We start from the raw sequence: 19,322 nt of genomic DNA, 5'->3' as shown, positions 1-19,322 counted from the left end.
AAAAACATTTCAGTCTCCTAGACCTTCCCTGAGTTCCAAGTGTCAGATTCAGTTGCTAATTAGCAGGATGAGAGAATGTAAAAAGAAAAAATAGTGCAGCATGGGGCAGGGCCCTGGATCCTCCTGGGGTGGGATGGGGGGGGGGATGTGCATAACAATTTGATACATATCTCTGAGTTCTTCTACAGGAACTAGGGCCCCCACCCAGGTGGAGGATGGTAACTTCAGGCTGAGCACAAGCACATGGACCCAGACTGGTTAGAACCAGAAGGCTGATGATTGAGATTCCTGGAACACCACCCTGTTACCTCACTAGCAACCAATCAGAGGAAGGCTATAGACCCTTCAGCCCTCCCTCCAAATTTTGCCTATAAAAAGTCTTCCCTGAAAACCATCAGGGAGTTTAGACTTTTGGAGCACAATCTGCCCTTTCTCCTTGCTCAGCCCTTCAATAAACCTTTCTCTGCTCCAAACTCCGACATTTTGGTTTGTTTGGCCTCACTGTGCATTGGGCACATGAACTTGTGTGCAGCAACAGTATCAATATAGCCACTCCAGATTTAACTTGATTAGTGTTTGTATAGTATATATTTCTGCATTATTTTACCTTTAACCACTAAAACGTATTAAAATAACATTGTGGTTATAGTTGAAATGGGGTTCTTATAGACAGCATGAAGTTGAGTTTTTTATAATCCAACCTGATCATCTCTGTTTTTAATTGGTATGATTCAACTGTTTACCTTGGTGTAGGTCTATTTCTGGGATCTCAATTCTGTTCCATTGATCTTCGTCTATTCTTTCATCAATATCATATATTTTTGATTACTTTACCTTTATAATAATTCTTAAACTCAAGTAGTGTGAGTTCTACAACCTTGTTCTTTTTCAAAACTATTTTGGCTCTTCTAGTTCCTTTGCCATTTCATAAAATTTTTATAACCCTTGTTAATACCTTAATAAAATAGCTTGCTAGGTTTCTTTCATCTGCATTCTGTAGTTTTCAGCATACAGATCAGGCACACATATTTTCTTTTAGATTGATGCTCAAGTACCTGATTTATTTTTGGATGCTATTATAATGGTGCTATTTTAATTTCAAATTCCAATTCTTCATTACTGAAATATAGGAATACATTACTGGAATATAGGAATACAACTGATTTTGTATATAGACCTTGTATCCTGTGACCTTGTGAAACTGAGTTATTAGTTCTAGGAGCTTTTTTGTAGATTATTTTATAACTTCTACATAGACCACCAAGTTGTATGTGAATAGAAATAGTTTGCTTTCTTCCTTTCAAGTCTATTTGTCTGCATGCCCTTTATTTATCTTTCTTTCCACAATACATTGCCTCGGATTTCCAGTATGATGTTCAGTAGGAGTGGTAAGGGAGGTCATTCTTTTTTTAAAATTTTTATTTTATTGAAGTATAGTTGATTTACAATGTTGTATTAATTTCTGCTGTACAGCAAAGTTTAAGTTATATATACATTCTTTTTTATATTCTTTTTCATTATGGTTTATCACAGGATATTGATATAGCACAGGTCCCTGTGTTATACAGTAGGACCTTGTTGTTTATCCATTCTGTATATAATAGTTTGCATCTGCTAATCCCAAACTCCTAATCCATCTCTCTGCCACCCCTCCTCCCTCTTGGCAACCACAAGTCTGTTCTCTATGTCTGTGAGTCTGTTTCTGTTTGGTAGTTAAGTTCATTTGTGTCATACTTTAGATTCCACATATAAGTGATATCATATGGTATTCATCTTTCTCTTTCTGACTTCACTTAGTATGATCATCTCCAGGTCCATTCATGTTGTTCCAAATAGCATTATTTCATTATTTTTTACGGCTGAGTAGTATACCATTGTATGTATGTACCACAACTTCTTTATCCATTCATCTGAAGGTAGACATTTAGGTTGTTTCCATGTCTTGGCTGTTGTGAATAGTGCTGCTATGAACATACAGGTGCATGTATCATTTTGAATTATAGTTTTGTCTGAATATATGTCCAGGAGTGGGATTGCTGGATCATATAGCAACTCTATTTTTAGTTTTTTAAGGAACCTCCATGATGTTTTCCATAGTGGCTGTACCAATTTACATTAGGGAGGGCATTCTTGCCTTGTTCCCAATCTCAGGAGAAAAACATTCATTTTTTTCACCATTAAGAATAATGTTAGCTACAGGCTTTTAAAAGTTCTCCTTTGTTAGTTTAAGGAAGCTCTCTTCTATTCCTACTTTGCTGAGAGCTTTTAGTCACAAATGGAATTTTTATTGAATGTTGTCAAATGCTTTTGCTGCATCAATTTAAGCGATTGTAGTCTTCTTTAGACTGTTGATACAGTAAATTACATTGACTGAATTTTTTAATGCTGAACCAGTCTTACACTCCCAAGATGGACCCCCACTTGGTCACGATATATTCTCTTTTTTATGTACTCATGGATTTGAGATGCTAATGTTTTGTCAAAGTGTTTTCTGTCTATGTTCATAAGTTACAATTATCATTGATACAGAGGGACATTATATTATGATTTTCTATTGTTACTGTAACAACACAAATTTAGTGGCTTGAAACAACACAAATATATTATTTTATAGTTTTGTAGGTTGGAAGACTTGTCTGGGTCTCACTTGGCTAAAATCGAGGTGCCAGCAGGTCTGTGTTCCTCTCTAGAGTTCCTTAGGGAAGGAAAATCCATTTGCTGTTCATTCAGGTTGTTGGCAGAATTTAGTTCCCTGTGGTTGTAGGACTGAGGTCCCCCATTTCCTTGTTGTCTATCAGCTAAAGGCCATCCTCATCTTCTAGATGCCACCAACATTCCTTGGCTCACAGCCTGGTTTCTTCATCTTCAAAGGGAGCAACGGTGGGTTGAGTCTTTCTCATGCTTTGAATATTTCCTGCCTTTTCTCCATTGTTGCAGTTCTCTGACTGCAACTAGGAAAGGTTCTCTGCTTTTAAGGACTCATGTGATTAGATTGAGCCCACCCAGATAAGCCAGGATAATCTCATCATCTGAGGATCCATAACCTCAATTAAATCTGCAAAGACCTTTTTACCATGTATGGTAATATATTTACTGGTTCCAGGAATTAGGGCATGGCCATCTTTGGGAGGCCATTATTCTGTCATGAAAAAGGCAAATTCTCCAAGGTCACATACTAATACTAAATATGTATGCTCTTAACAATGGAGCTTCAAAATACATGAAGCAGAACTGATATATCCAAAAGAAAAATCGAAATCAACCACTGTGGTTGAAGACTTCATTACTCCTCTCTCAGTAATGGATAGAATAGGCAGAAAATCCTTAAGAACAGAGGCAATCTGAACATTATTAGCCAATTTGACCTAACAACATTTACAAAACAATCTCCTAAACAAATGTAGAGTACACATTCCTCTCACATGCTCTTGGAATATTAAGACAGACCATATTCTGGACAATAAGATGAATCTTAGTAAATATGAAAGAACAGCAATCACACAAAGAGTGCACTCAGATGAGAACAGAATTAAACTAGAAATCAATAATAAGAAAATAACGGGGACATCTGCAAATATTTAGAAATTTGAAAAAATATTTCTAAAAACCCCATGGTCAAGGGAGAAGGCTCAGGGGGACATTTTTCTATATTTAGAACTAAATTAAAATGCAAAATATCAAAATCTGCACAATGCAGCTGAAGCAGTGCTTATAGATAAACATACAGTATTAAATGCTTATGATAGAAAGAAAAAAGACTTAAAATCAGTAACCTAAGTTTCTACTTTACCAAACCAGAAACAAAAGATAAAAATCAAACCTAAGGCAAACAAAAGAAATACAATATAAAGATCTGAACAAAATCTATGAAATTAATAACAAAAAACAATAGAGAAATCAATGAAACCTTACTGTTCCTTTGCCAAGATCAATGCAATTGATATATCTCTAGCCAGCTGAACAAAAACGGGAAAGAACTACAAATTATGAAAAGCAGGGATAATAGAGGAAATATAATGACTAATCCCACAGTCATTAAAAGGATAATTTAAAATATTATGAACAACTCTGTCCATAAATTCAACAACTTAATGATACAGACCAATTCCTCAAAAGACACAAACTATCAACAACAGCTGAAGAAGAAAGATAACATGAAGGCCATGTACCTATTAATGAAATTGACTTTATAAGTAACAACCTTCCAACAAAGAAAACTTAGGCTCAGGTGTGTTTACTGTTGAATTCTACCAAATACACAGGAAGAAATAATACAAATTCTACACAGCTTCTTCCAGGAAATAGAAGAGGACAGAACGTTTTCAACTCATTTTATGAGGTCATCAGCATTATCATAACACCAAAACCAGATAATGACATTACCAGAAAAGAAAAATGTAGACTAATATCCCATGTGAAAATACTCAGAATTTTAAATTTCAAACATTATAGTTTCTTAGTTATAAAAACTCTATTTGGTTTTTTTTATATCTTACGTATCTCATTATGTTCTTGTTTTCCTTTAGATCCTTGATACATTTGTAATAGCTTTTTAAAAAAATTTTACACAAGCTCTTTTTAAAAATTTTTATTGGAGTATAGATGATTCATAATGTGTTAGTTTCCAGTGTAAAGTGAATCAGTTATCCATATACATATATCCACTCCTTTTTAGACCTTTTCCCATATAGGCCATTACAGAGTATTGAGTAGAGTTCCCTATGCTATATAGTAGGTCCTTAGTAATTATTTACTTTATATATAGTGCTGTGTATATGTCAATCCCAATCTCCCAATTTATCCCTCCCCCACTTACCCCCTGGTAAGCATGTTTGTTTTCTACATCTGTAACTCTATTTCTGTTCTGTAGACAAGTTCATTTGTACCCTTTTTTTTTTAGATTCCACATATAAGCACTATCATATGGTATTTGCCTTTCTCTGTCTGACTTACTTCACTCAGTATGACAATCTCTAGAGCCCTAAATGTCCATCACCAGAGGAATGGATAAAGGAGATGTGGTACATATATACAATGGAATATTACTCAGCCATAAAAAAGAACGATATAATGCCATTTGGAGCAACGTGGATGGACCTAGAGATTGTAATAGCTTTTTAAAAGTCCCTTTCTGTTTAAAACATCCTTTCTATCAGTCTGTCTTTTCTGGATCTTTTTTTTAAATGAGTAGTTTTGTTCCTGGTTTCAAGCCACATGTTCCTGCTTCTTTGTATACCTAGTAATTTTATTATTGGCTGTTGGACAGTGTGACTGCTGCACTGTTAGAAGCTTGACATTGTTGTCTCCTTTAAAGTGCAGTAAAAATAATTTTGGCAGGCATTTAGATTACTAGCAAATCAACTGGATATTTTTTAGAGCAGGTCTAAAATACCCTTTAATCTAGGGCTTATTTAGCCTTATTACTGAGGTGTGACCTTTCTGGGGTTTTTACTGAAGGCCCCATATGTCCAACAAAGTCTAGCTTCCAATATGGCTAGTTAGAACTTGAATATCTTCCAGACCTATGTGAGCTCTTAGAATGGTTCAGCTAAAAGCTCCCTAGTAGTACTTTGCCCAGGCTTGTGGCGCTTCACCCTATTTGTGTACCTCTTAGATAGCATCAACATGCTCAAGCAGACCCCATGAAGATTTCTGGAGGTCCTTCTCTGGAGAGCTCTCTCCCTTTTGGTATTCTTCCCTCAAAATTACTGCCACCTTGATCTCCCAAAAATCCAATCTCTCTCTCCTCAATTTCACAAGATTGCCATGCTTTGCTTAGGTTCTTCCTGCTGTGTGATAGTTAGAACATGCCTCCAGGCAGAACATGAGGGCAATCATAACACTCTCCTATTATTCCCTTCTTTCACAGATCACAGTTCTGCACTGACTGCTGTCCAGCATCTGAGAATGGATATTTCATATATTTTTTCTGATTTTCTAGTTACTTATGTCAGGAGGACACATCTAGCACCTATAAATTGTCATGGCCAGAAGTAGAAACATCAATGTTTCATATACAGTTCAACACTGTTATAAAAACTGCCCGTGTATTAAGCCTGCAATATGGTAGGAACTGTAAAATATAAAAAGGGAACCTTTACTTTCCCAGTCAATATTTCGCAGGTAAAATAATAACATAAATATGTTTCACAGTTTGACAATTTTTTAAGTTTTAAAGAATGGATTGGAAGAACGAGGAGAGCCGTTAATATTCTCAATGCCCATAATATGTCTTACTCTTAAGGGAAACAAACCAAATTTTTGAAAATAGTTATGTATTATACCGTATTAAAAGTATTTTTATTCTCCTTTCTGACATTGTTGTTTACTATAATAAATTAATCAAACAAATTCAGTTTAATTATCATGTGGTTTCTGCTTTATTCCCATGTTTGTCTGAAGGTTTTTTCTGCAAGATACAGATCAGAAATTGGAAAGGCTAGACTCAAAATCTTGTTTGAAAGGACTGTACAGATTCTCTCTTATCTACTGATACGCAAAGAATAAACTCATGGAAACAGGCTTCCCAATGTAAGCTGACACCATCATGTCAATCAGATACCAATCCATCTGTATCAGGGGACTGAGTCAGAATTTCCAAGATTAAATTTTAGCGCAGGAGCAGATAGCTTTGTGGAAGCACACTGATAACCCTAGACATAGCAGGGCATTACCTATGCCAGATTTAATGAACTGAGGAGAGCAATATAATCATGCTTATTCAGTTTGGAATTTTGTTGGTACTCTTTTTAACATTCTCTTTTCTGATGGGCATATGAGAAAACCCATTCCCTTTTGACTTTTCTCTAACTCTTATGCTTATGAAAAACATACTTTGTATTTAGTATCTTGTTCTCACCACCCCTCAGAATTCAGGTACAAATACTTTTTACCGAGTCTCTATGTTTCATGGCAATACAGTAATTTGCATGTGTTGAATAAAAATCTGTCCTCCTTTCACTGGGATATTATTGGACAAATTGATTGTGTAATCAAGGCCATTCCTAAAGGATCATATTTGAGGATACATTTCATTCAATCTGATATGACAAGCCTCCAGTCCCCACTAAGGACACAGATCTAATTGGTATTTGGAACCAATGTCTACAGGCCTTCCTAGGCAAACTGTCTGGTGTCCGTTGTTGTACATTGTCCCAGCATTACAAGTAGTAAGAATGGCCACTGACTTGCAAGAAAAGGAGAGAGGAATTTGCCCACATCTGGAAGTATACAGGTGAAACCTGGCGCAAATGAATTTATTTTGTAAATAATAGTGATAAAAAGAGTTCTGGAAAGATTTTATTAAAAATGGAATTCTAGATTCCATACATACTGTCGGGACAAAACCTAATTTAATGGCCTTAGCAGTTGTCTAACGTGATTGGATTCTAGATTTGCTGATTATAAACAAGGAACCTAATGTGTGTTAATTGACCATTCTTACTGCAGTGATGTAAATTAATAAAGCCAAATAATACAAATCACAATGAGACCAGTCTCTAAATAATCCACAGAAGTTATTTATGATCACAAGAGGAGACTTAAATTATTCAAAACTTAGCAATAAGGCAAAAGGTGATTTCTGAACCCTGTAATATCATGGTAGCACACTGTTTAAGAGTTGACCTAAGGGTCATCTGACTCTTATGGGAATGTAACTTTCCTTGAACTATCAATATTATTTACTATCGATTAGGGCCAGACTATGTAAAGTTAGATGTTGAGTTGTAGAAAACTAATAAAAGTGGAAATGATTTTTGTACAGTAGAGATGCAAATGATTTTTGATAGAGAAGATAACTCCAAAGGTATGTTTTCATTGCCATAGAGTATATTAACCAAGTTAACATGATAGGTTTATATCCAACTTAGCAATGTAGTTTCAGCATTTCCTTGTTGCTCTGATTATACGCATGTTGGTTTCTCACTTCTCTTTTGATTGGGTTTTGTCATCTTGCTTGTTCCCACATTAATGTGCTAAATAAAACTTAAACTCTGCTCACTATCTATATGCATGAGAATTACATTTTTTGAGATTTATACTTTCACAAAAGGATATAAAAATGCTCCACAGAAATGTTGGTTTTACTGGAAAAAGAGGAACTCAGCTGATCTTCTAGGGGCAATTCCCAGAACTTATATATCTATTTTTATTTCATTATTGATCAGATTAACTACTAAATTTTCACAAGTAATCTAAAGAGTAATAACTATACTGACAAATAATAATCAGCTCACCACTACCATCAATCCATAACTACACCCAACCAATAGAGAGCAACCCAGAATAACCTTCACAAACAAAACCAATTTCTTTGCTATGAAAAATTATCCAAACATCCAAATCTTTTAAATAATGTGCCACCACTTCAACCACTTCTGACTGCGCAGCATGCAAGCAAAGAAAGCTCCACAATCAAACCTAAAATAAAGCCCCCTAGATAACCATATTTGAAGTTGAGGTTTCAGGATACTATTCAGTAACCAGAGTAATAGTATAACTAAACACTGCAAACATACCACCTAAATATGCTAAAATAAAACTATTAATCCTAAAAAATACACAAAAATTATTAAAATAACAAAGCCAACCCTACCACTTACAATAAGTAGGATGTTTACAAACCATACATTACACATCAGATACAATAACAGCCTTTTCATTTGGAATACACATTTGCCAGAACATTACCTATGACTAACTAATCTGATGTATATATATACTAACGAAGCATCTCTAGTTTGTACGTGTCTATTTATTCATGTATGGTGAGACTTATATACAGAGCCTACATACACACAGAAACCTGGAATATCAGATTGATCCCATCATTTTCACATACGGAAACAGTGTTTATAGGCTATATACTCATATGAGGATAAGTATTCTGAGGTGATACAGTCATTACAAATCAAATTTCAGCTATCCCTTATATTAACACTAGTTAATAGAATGAATTTAAGTGGATAAGTCTATCCGTACACAGTTCTTTACTTTTTACTTTTTTAACATGAAAAAGGATCAAATCAGTCTTCAGGATTAACATCAAATATAAATAAAATCCCATTCCACCTCAATACATAATCAAAATACCTGAAGATTTATTTCCCTAATTACACAATTACCTGATTAGAGAGCTATTACCACAGCTGACCCCCAACCATGCTAGCTCTGCTGCCATAGGTGCTGGCAATATGAATGCCTGCTGTCTGTCCTGCTCAGATGTTTATTGTCAAAATCGAAGACTCAGAATGAGTATATCTGATTGGTAAAACCTAGGTTACATGATTCCCTCTAGATATATGACAACCTGGAAAATGTAAGTTGTTTTGTTTTCTTTAATCTATCTTGAGAAGACAGGCTTGACTTTTATCAAATGTAAAAATGACCTTTTGTTTTACCCACTTTAAAATATTCAGGATAATTCCAAACTCTCTAACTTGTTATTTACGCATTGTATAGTCTTCTCATAACATGTTTTCCCAGATTCTTCTCCCAATCTATCTCCCATCTCCTCCCTACCCCTTTTTTCTCTCTATCCTTCTCTTCATCCTTCATCCTCTCTTTCTTTCTTACACACACACATACCACATCCCCTCTTGCTCCAGTATACTGTAATCTCTGAAACAAGCGACTATCACTGCCCATGGTTCCCTTGAGTAATGACCTTCCCTCAGCTCAAATGATACCTTTGCATGAAGTAATCTCCAACTCTCTCAAGTAGAATCATTCACTCTTGTCTCAAAATTACATTGTACACAGCTTTCTATTTTTACCATAACTCTACTGGCCTATACATCTCCTTCTCCCAGAATCCCCCATCCCTATCCCTCAAACTGAGTTAGAAATTGTTCTTGTGTATTCCTGAGCAATGTGAAATTAACTTTAGTTTAGCACTTATTGCAAAGTATTACAATTGCCTCTTTCTTATACTGTGAACTCCAATAGGACTGGATGTGTGTATATTCACCATGTATTCCATATGCCTAGTGCCCAGTAGGTACTCAATAAATATTTGTTGAATGGTAAGAAAGAATCAAGAATAGATGTTTCCTAGTCTGCCTCACTGATGATTGAGCTACTCAAAACACTGAGGAAAATGCTATTTACATGATGGGTACACTTAAAAGCTTATGAAATTCTTAGATAAAAAGAAATTAAATGACAAGAGTAAGTTTACAAGTTTGTCTTCAGAATTTCCAGTGCATGTAAAAAGCAGCAATTAGACTGACTGCATTACTGGAACAGCGTTCCTGCAAACGCTATCAACAGTCCTGCTACCAAACGGATGAAATTGTGTGTACACTTGCTTATCTTCATCTAAAGCTTTTATCTCCAGGAGCAGCACATGACCTCATACAGAAGAGGGTCAGTGCAGGTTTCTTGAGCTGGGGAATGTGTCTTACCCGTGGATGTGAAAACCATTTGCCTGCATTCAGAGTCGACAGGAAATCCCAATCAAATAAGGACGGGTGGGTCAAAGAGGCATTTGGCAGGACCTCATTGATATTGGTTGTTCTTCTCAGGTCAGAGTCATGCATGAGAAAAGGCACATGATCATAACTGCAGGCAGAGAGGGAAAAGAGGGGAAGAGGTGGATAGGCTGAATTCAGCCTCCCTGGCAGACAGGGTTCTCAGTCCATCAAGGTCACAAGTCTTACTAGGGCTCCTTACTCCCTCCCAAATCTTAGCAAAGGAATAAGTACCAGTAATTTATACTTCGATGTCAATATTTTTCTGCCCAAGAAAGCAATCTTTTGTGGTGTATAATAACCATGTTAGCTATGGTGAAAGAGTAGCTTTCCTATCCAGGGAATTTATGGATCAAGAAAACAATAGGTAGAGTGAGAGTGATCTGAGAGTAAAGTGAGTGAGAAGTGGATGGGGCAAGGCCCTGAGGTCCCCAGAACCATACTAAGCAGGCATCTACACAATCTCCCTGTGTTTTTCTGACTCATTTCCCAGCTGGCAACTGCCCTGAGTATTTCTAGTCCTAGATCCTTCACATCAGATGGCATCATTAGAAAAGTTTATTATCTGAAAACTTCTGTTATCAGCTATTTGCCTTGAAGAATCTCCGCTTTTATGAAAATCTCTCTTCCTTTATCATTAAAATATATATGACGAGAACTCTATAATGACCATGAAGGAGTAACAGGATTGAGACTTAGCCTCCTGTCCATAAACAAATCTAACTGGATAAAATAAGAGAATTAACTTTTTTAGGAAATGGACAATGGGGAGCACAGTATAATTATCTGAGAAAAGGCAAACAAATGAAATAGGCTCTACCATTACCCTGGCTTCATTCTTGCAGGTAAATACTGGAACGTGGCATGGGGCAAGGAGGGGGGCATCTAAAAAGTACCCAGCTATCGTACTGAAATTAGGAGAAGGAGATAAGATTAAGGAGAGGTCAAGACAGCTAGAATTTGTTGGCTAGAGTCCCAGAGACAATGGGAGCTATGCAAAAAGAAAGCATTCCAGGGAAATATGTACAGAGGTCCCTTGAAGTATGGTTAATATCAATTTGTAAAACAAAACAAAACAAAACAAAAAAATATAAATTTGTACATGTGCAGAGTAAAACTCTAAGAAGTTTGCCAAGAACAACTTCCAAGAAAAGAAAATTACCAGAAAGTTGTAAGACAATTTGCAGAGCTCACACAGGGGTGTAACTCCTTCAAGTTCTATCAGTGGAGTGACCTCAATAATTACATGGGCACACCTTTGAAATGGGAATAATTTAGAACTAGAATTACTTTAGAGCCTCCATAAAAGAACTTAAAAACAAGCCTCCAAAGGATCAAACTAGTCTGCAAGTAACTTAACTGCCTGCTAGAAAAAGACCAAAATTATTTAAAGGAATACAAGAAATACAGCACCCAGAATGGCAAAATCACAATGTCTGGCATGTAACCAAAATTCACCAGACATGTAAAGAAGTATGAAAATGTAACCATAACCAGGAGAAATTACTCAATAAAGACAAACTTGGAAATGACATAGGTGACAGAATTAGTAAACAAGGATATTAAGTCATGTAAAACAAAAATATAGATGATGCATAAAATAGATGCAAAGGAACACATGAACATAACGAAGACATAACTCTGAGATATGAAAAAGAAATAAATGGAAATTCTAGAGATGAAACAATATAATAACTGAAATGAAAATTTCACTAGATGAATTTAACAGCATATTTGATATTACAGATCATGTAAAGAACAGTGAATTTGAAGATGTAGCAACAGAATCTATCCAAATGAACTGTGAGACAATATCAAGCAGTATTATATATGTGTGGTTGGAGTTCTAAAAAGAGGGAAGGAACAGAAAAAAAAAAATCTGAGGAAGTGAAAGTAAAAATTCCAAAAATTAAAAAAAATTGTGCATCAACAGATCTAATATTAATGAATACCAAGAGAAATAAATACACATACACACGCACATACACCACAGTAAGAATTGTAATAACCAAATTGGTGAAAAATTGATGAGGAAAAGAAAATTGTAGAAGTAGACACAGGAAAAGAAAATACATATTTAGAGAGAAATAAAGATAAGTATCCAGTGGACTTCTCAACAGAAAATACGAGACACAGAAAACAATGAAACAACATATTTTAAATGGTGAAGGAAAACAACTGTCAACTTAAAATTCATCAAAACTGAAAGGAAGAAGAGATGATGCTGGGAAGATAATAGAGTAGGAAGCACTAGGAATCTGTCTCCCCACCTAGACAACAACTGCACTGGCAGAATCTGTCTGATGTAACTCTCTTGGAAGCCTGAAGTATATTAAAGGCTTGCAACTTCCAGAGGAAAGCTTAGATTTAAATTCGGGTTAATTTCAGTCAATTTCAGCTCTTAGCACAGTAGCAGGTACCCATCACACACCCCCAGCCACATGGCAAACAACTGCCGACAGGTTCCTGGAGTAACTTGCACAGCAGTTGGTGAGAGCCAGGGTGGCGAAAAAGATCCTGTATTCCAAATACAGGAGTTCTCTACTCTGGTCACTAATTGCTGCTTCTTTTCACAAAAGAGCAAAGAGGTGGGCGACCACTGTTGTTGCACCTTCTTCCACTGTTGCAAAGCCCTCGCCCTCTAACTGAAGTGACTTACACAAGATTTAAAGGACCAGCACCATTTTTAACCGTCTATTTTTCTCCTTTTCTCTTTTGGAAGCCAGACATTAAAGACCAGCATACTAAAAACACCTGCACATACAAGGGAAAATTAGAAAGTGCCTATATATGCCCAAGGATAGGATCAGAAAAACCTGAGAAAACCTTAAGTTTACACCTCAGGCTGATGTATGGCACAGAGACATCTTTCAAAATTTTTTAATTAAAAAGAAAAAAACAATAACAAAACCCATCAAACCCCAGAGAAGGGGGAGAATCTGATTTCCAGTGTTACCACATTATTAGATTCAAATGCCCAGTTTTCAACCAAAAAAAACCCCAAAAAACCACAAGACGTACCAAAAAAAAAAACAAACAAAAACCAACCAAACAAACAAAAACTAAGAAAGTATGGCCCATTCAAAGGAAAAAAATAAATCAACAGGAATTGTCCCTGAAAAAGAGCTGATGGTGGATATACTAGTCAAAGACTTTAAAACAATCATCTTAAAGATACTTAAAGAACTAAAGGAAGATGTGAATAAAGTCAATAAAACAATGTATGAGCAAAATGGAACTATTTAATAGAGACTTTTGAAACCCTAAAAGGAAACCAAAAGGAAATTCTGGAGCTAAAAAGTACAATAACTGAAATGAAAAACCGACTACAGGGATTCAAAGGCAGATTTAAACAGGCAGAAGAAAGAATCAGTGAACTGAAAGATAGGACAGTACAACTTATTGAGTCTGAGAATTAAAAAAGATTGTAGAAAAGTTAACAATCTAAGGGATACCCCAACACCAAAGCCAGACAAACACACTACAAGAAAAGAAAATTATAGACCAATATCTCTTATGAACATGGATGCAAAAAATCCTCAACAAAATACTAGCAAACAGAATTCAGGAGTGTATTAAAAGGATCATACACAATGACCAAGTGGGATTTTTTCCCAAAATGCAAGAATGTTTCAACATAATGAAATCCATCAATGTAATACATCACATTAAGAGAATGAAAGAGAAAAATAAAAACATGATCATTTCAATTGATGCAGAAAAAGCGTTTGACAATTCAACACCTTTTAATGATAAAAATTCTCATCAAACTAGAAATAGAAGCAAACCACCCCAAAATAATAAAAGACAAATATGAAAAACCCACAGTAAACACCATATTCAATGGTGAAAGACTAAAAGCTTTTCCTCTAAAATTAGGAACAAGGCAAGGATGTCTGCTTTTGGCACTTCTATTCACAGTGACACTAACAGTTCTAGCCAGAGCAATTAAGCAACATGGAGAAATAAAATGCATCCAAATTGGAATGGAGGAAAATAAAATTACTTCCGTTTTCAAGTGGTATAATCCTATATGTAGAAAAGCCTAAAGTTTCCACAACACCAACAACAAACAGAATAAATGAATTCCACAAAACAGCAGAATACAAAGGAAACATCCAAAAATCAGTTGCATTTCTATACACTAACAATGAAGAATCTGTGTACAGGTTCATGAAGTAACTTGCAAGGCATCTGGTAAGACTCGGGATGGCAGAAAAAGATCCTATACTCCAAATATAGGAAATATATATAGGAACTAATATATAGTTAACTATCTTTATCATGTTGCACATTACATCCCTAGTTATTTACTTGTCTTATAACTGGAAGATTGTATCTTTGACTACCTTCGTCTGATTCCACCTCTCTCACCCACACCTGTTCTCTGTTAGTCACAAATCTGACCTTCTTCTATGAGTCTGTTTGTTTGCCTGCTTGCTTTTCAAGTATAATTGACCTACAACTATGTTAATTCTTGGTACACAACACAGTGATTCAATATTTCTATACATTTAATAATAATCACCATTAACTCTAGTTGTCATCTGTCACCATACAAAGATATTACATAATTATTGACTATATCCCACACTGTACATTTCATATCTGTGATTCATTTTTGTAACTGAAAGTTTGTACCTCTTAAACTCCCTCACCTATTTCTCTCCTTCCCTCCAACCCTCTCCCCTTCTGGCAACCACCTGTTTGTTCTCTGCCTCTATAACTCTGTGCTGGTTTGGTTATGTTTGTTCACTTGTTTTGTTTTTTAGATTTCACATATAAATGAAATGATACAGTATTTGTCATTCTGTCTGACTTATTTCACTTGGCATAATATCTCTAGGTACATAAGTGTTGTCACAAATGGCAAGATTTCACTCTTTTTATGGCTGAGTAATACTCCATGGTGTGTGTGTGTGTGTACACACACACACACACACACACACACACACATACATACATACCATTTCTTCTTTCCCCATTCATATATTGATGGGCACTTAGGTTGTTTCCATATCTTGACTGTTGTATATAATGCTGCAGTGAACATAGGGGGGCATATATCTTTTCTTTTTTTTTTTAATTTTTTTTTTTTTTTAGATTTATTGATTGATTGATTGCTACGTTGGGTCTTCGTTTCCATGTGAGGGCTTTCTCTAGTTGCGGCAAGCGGGGGCCACTCTTCATTGCGGTGCGCGGGCCTCTCACTCTCGTGGCCTCTCTTGTTGCGGAGCACAGGCTCCAGACGCGCAGGCTCAGTAGTTGTGGCTCACGGGCCTAGTTGCTCTGCGGCATGTGGGATCTTCCCAGCCCAGGGCTCGAACCCGTGTCCCCTGCATTAGTAGGCAGATTCTCAACCACTGCGCCACCAGGGAAGCCCACATATATCTTTTCAAATTGGTGTTTTCATTTTCTTCAGATATACACCCAGAAGTGGAATTGATAGATCATATGGTACTGCTTTTTTAAATTTTTTGAGGAACCTCCATACTGTTTTCCATAGTGCCTGCACCAATTTACATTCCCACCAACAGTGTACCAGGGTTCCTTTTTCTCCACATCCTTGCCAACATTTATAATTTGTTGTCTTTTGGTTAACAGCCATTCTGACAATGTGTGAGGGAGTATCTCATTGTGGTTTTGATTTGTATTTCCCTGGTGATTAGTGATATAGAGCATCTGTTCACATGTCTGTTGGCCACCTAAATGTCTTCTTTAAAAAATGTCTATTCAGTTCCTCTGCCCATTTTTTAATTGGGTTGTTGTTTCTTTGATATTGATTTGAATGAGTTCTCTACATACTTTAGATATTAACCTCTTGTCAGATGTATCATTTGCAAATATCTTCTCCCATTCCGTACACAGCCTCTTCAATTTGTTGACAGTTTCCTTCACTGTGCAAAAGCTTTTCGCTTTGATGTAGTCTTTTATTTATTTTTGCTTTTGTTTCCCTTGCCTAAGACCCCATAAAATATTGGTAAAACTTATGTCAAAGAGCATACTTTCTATGTTTTCTTCTAGAAGCTTTATGTTTTAAGAACTTACACTTAAGTCTTTAATCCATTTTGAGTTTATTTTCGTATACAGTATGAGAAAGTAGTACAGTTTTCCCAACACCATTTTTTGAAGAGGCTGTCCTTTCCCCATCATATATTTTTGCCTCCTTGATCATAGATTAACTGGCCATATAACTATGGGCTCATTTCTTGGCTCTCTTTTCTGTTTCACTGATCTATGTGTCTGTTTTTGTGCCTGCACCATCCTGTTTTGATTACTGTAGCTTTGTAATATAGTTTGAAATCAGAGCATGTGATGCCTACTGTTTCATTCTTCTATCTTAAGACTGTTTTGGGTTCTTAGGGGTCTTCTTTGTTCCCATACAAATTTTAGAATTATTTGTTCTAGTTCTGTGAAAAATGCCATTGGTATTTTGACAGGGATTGCACTGAATCTGTGGATTGCATTGGGTTGGTATGGTCATTTTAACAATATTAATTCTTCCAATCCATGAGCACGGTATATCTTTCCATATTTCTGTGTCATCTTCAGTTTCCCTTATTATGTCTTACAGTTTTCCAAGTATAGGTCTTTTAGCTCCTTAGTTAGATTTATTCCCATGTATTCTATTTTTTTGATATGATTGTAAATGGGATTTTTTTCTTAATTTCTCTTTCTGATAGTTCTTTTAGTGTACAGAAATGCAACATACTTCTGTATATTAATTTCATATCCTGTGACTTTACCAAATTCATTGATGAGTCATTGACAGGTTTTTGGTGGTTTCCTTAGGATTTTCTATGTATAGTATCTTGTCACCTGCAAATAGTGACAGTTTTACTTCTTCCTTTCCAGTTTGTATTTCTTTTACTTCTTTTCTTATTGCCATGGCTAGGACTTCCAATATTATGTTGAATAAAGGTGGTGAGAGAGGGCACCCTTGTCTTGTTGCTGATCTTAGGAAAATGCTTTCAGCTTTTCACCATTGAGTATGAAGTTAATTCTGGGCTTGGCATATGTGGCCTTTTTTATGTTGAGTTATGTTCCCTCTATAACCACATTTTCAAGAGGTCTTATCATAAAACTATGTTCAATTTTTTCAAAAGCTTTTTCTGCATCTACTGAGATGATCAGGATTTTTATTCTTCAGCTGTTAAAGTGGTGTATCACACTGAATAATTTGTGGATACTGAATCATCTTTGCATCCCTGGAATAAATCCCACTTGATCGTGGTGTATGATCCTTTTCATGTATTGTTGAATTCAGTTTGCTAATATTTTGTTGAGGATTTTTGCATCTATGTTCATTAGTGATATTGGCCTATAGTTTTCTATTTGTGTATGACATCTTTGTCTGATTTTGGTATCAGGGTGACACTGGCCAGAACTGTTCTGAGTCAGAATTTTTCCTTCCTCAGCAATTTTTGGAATAGTTTTAAAAAGATAGGTGTTAACTCTTCTCTAAGTGTTTGGTTGAATTAACCTGTGAAGCCATCTGGTCCTGAGCTTTTGTTGGTTGGGAGTTTTTCAATTAATGATTCAATTTCAGTACTGGTAATTGGTCTGTTTCTATTTTCTATTTCTTTCTGGTTCAGTCTTGGGAGCTTGTATATTTCTAGGAAATGTATCTATTTCTTCTAGGTTGTTCATTATATTAGTGTGTAATTGTCCATAGTAATCTCTTATGATCCTTCATGTTTCTGTGCTATTTGTTGTAACTTCTCCTTATTCATTTCTTTTTTTTTGGTTTGTTTCTTCCTTTATTTATTTATTTATTTATGGCTGTGTTGGGTCTTCGTTTCTGTGTGAGGGCTTTCTCTAGTTGTGGCAAGCAGGGGCCACTCTTCATCGCGGTGCGCGGGCCTCTATCGCGGCTTCTCTTATTGCGGAGCACAGGCTCCAGACGCGCAGGCTCAGTAATTGTGGCTCACGGGCCCAGCTGCTCCGCGGCATGTGGGATCTTCCCAGACCAGAGCTTGAACCCGTGTCCCCTGCATTGGCAGGCGGATTCTCAACCACTGCGCCACCAGGGAAGCCCTCCTTATTCATTTCTGACTGTATTTATTTGGGCCTTTTTTTTTTTTTTTGGAAGAGTTTGGCTAAAGACTTACAAATTTTGTTTCTCTTTTCAAAGAAGCAGGTCATAGTTTCACTGATCTTTTCTGTTGTTTTTTAGTCTCTATTTTATTTATTTCTGCTCTCATCTTTATGATTTCTTTCCTTCTACTAACTTTGGGTTTTGTTTGATCTTCTTTTTCTAATTCTTTTAGGTGTAAGGTTATGTTGTTTACTTTTTTCTTGTTTCCTGAGCTTGGCTTGTATTGCTATAAACTTCCATCTTAAAATTGCTTTTGCTGCATCCCATAGTTTTTGGATCATTGTGTTTTCATTTTGCCTCCAGGTATTTTTTTTATTTCCTCTTTGATTTCTTCAGTGACCCATTGGTTGTTTAGTAGCATATTCTTTAGCCTCCACATGTTTGTGTTTTTTCCAGTTTTTTTTTTCTTCTAATTGATTTCTAGTCTTACAGCATTGTGATGCTTAATATGATTCAGTCTTCTCAAATTTACTGAGACTTGTTTTGTGGCCTAGCATGTGATCTGTCCTGCAGAATGTTCCATGTGCACTTGAAAAGAATGTGTATGCTGCTGCTTTTTGATGGAATGTGATGCTGCTGCATATATGTATATATACACACTCTAGAAATAGTTAAAGCACGAGACCACTGTGATCTTAGAATATCAAGACAAATGCTGCCATTATTGTTAGTATTTGGATAATAAATTCTTGCTGTAAATCCAATCTTAGGTGGTTTGAAGGGGTAGTTTGTAGGAAAATGAATTGTACACC

General features: G+C 35.9%; 1 protein-coding gene across 1 annotated transcript in view; it reads right to left on the bottom strand.

The window, feature by feature from the left end:
• GDPD4 (glycerophosphodiester phosphodiesterase domain containing 4) overlaps nucleotides 1–19,322 on the bottom strand; it is a 157,080-nt gene that overhangs the window by 97,237 nt on the left and 40,521 nt on the right. Inside the window, exon 11 of the mRNA XM_068556078.1 lies at nucleotides 10,407–10,563. Within this exon, the coding sequence (XP_068412179.1) occupies nucleotides 10,407–10,563 (157 nt within the window). The remainder of the gene's footprint in view (nucleotides 1–10,406; nucleotides 10,564–19,322) is intronic.

Source organism: Eschrichtius robustus, chromosome 11 (genome assembly GCF_028021215.1).
Source record: "Eschrichtius robustus isolate mEscRob2 chromosome 11, mEscRob2.pri, whole genome shotgun sequence".
Lineage (NCBI taxonomy): Eukaryota > Metazoa > Chordata > Mammalia > Artiodactyla > Eschrichtiidae > Eschrichtius > Eschrichtius robustus.
Note: the sequence above shows the minus strand (reverse complement) of the source record. Positions and strands in the feature narration are given on the sequence as shown.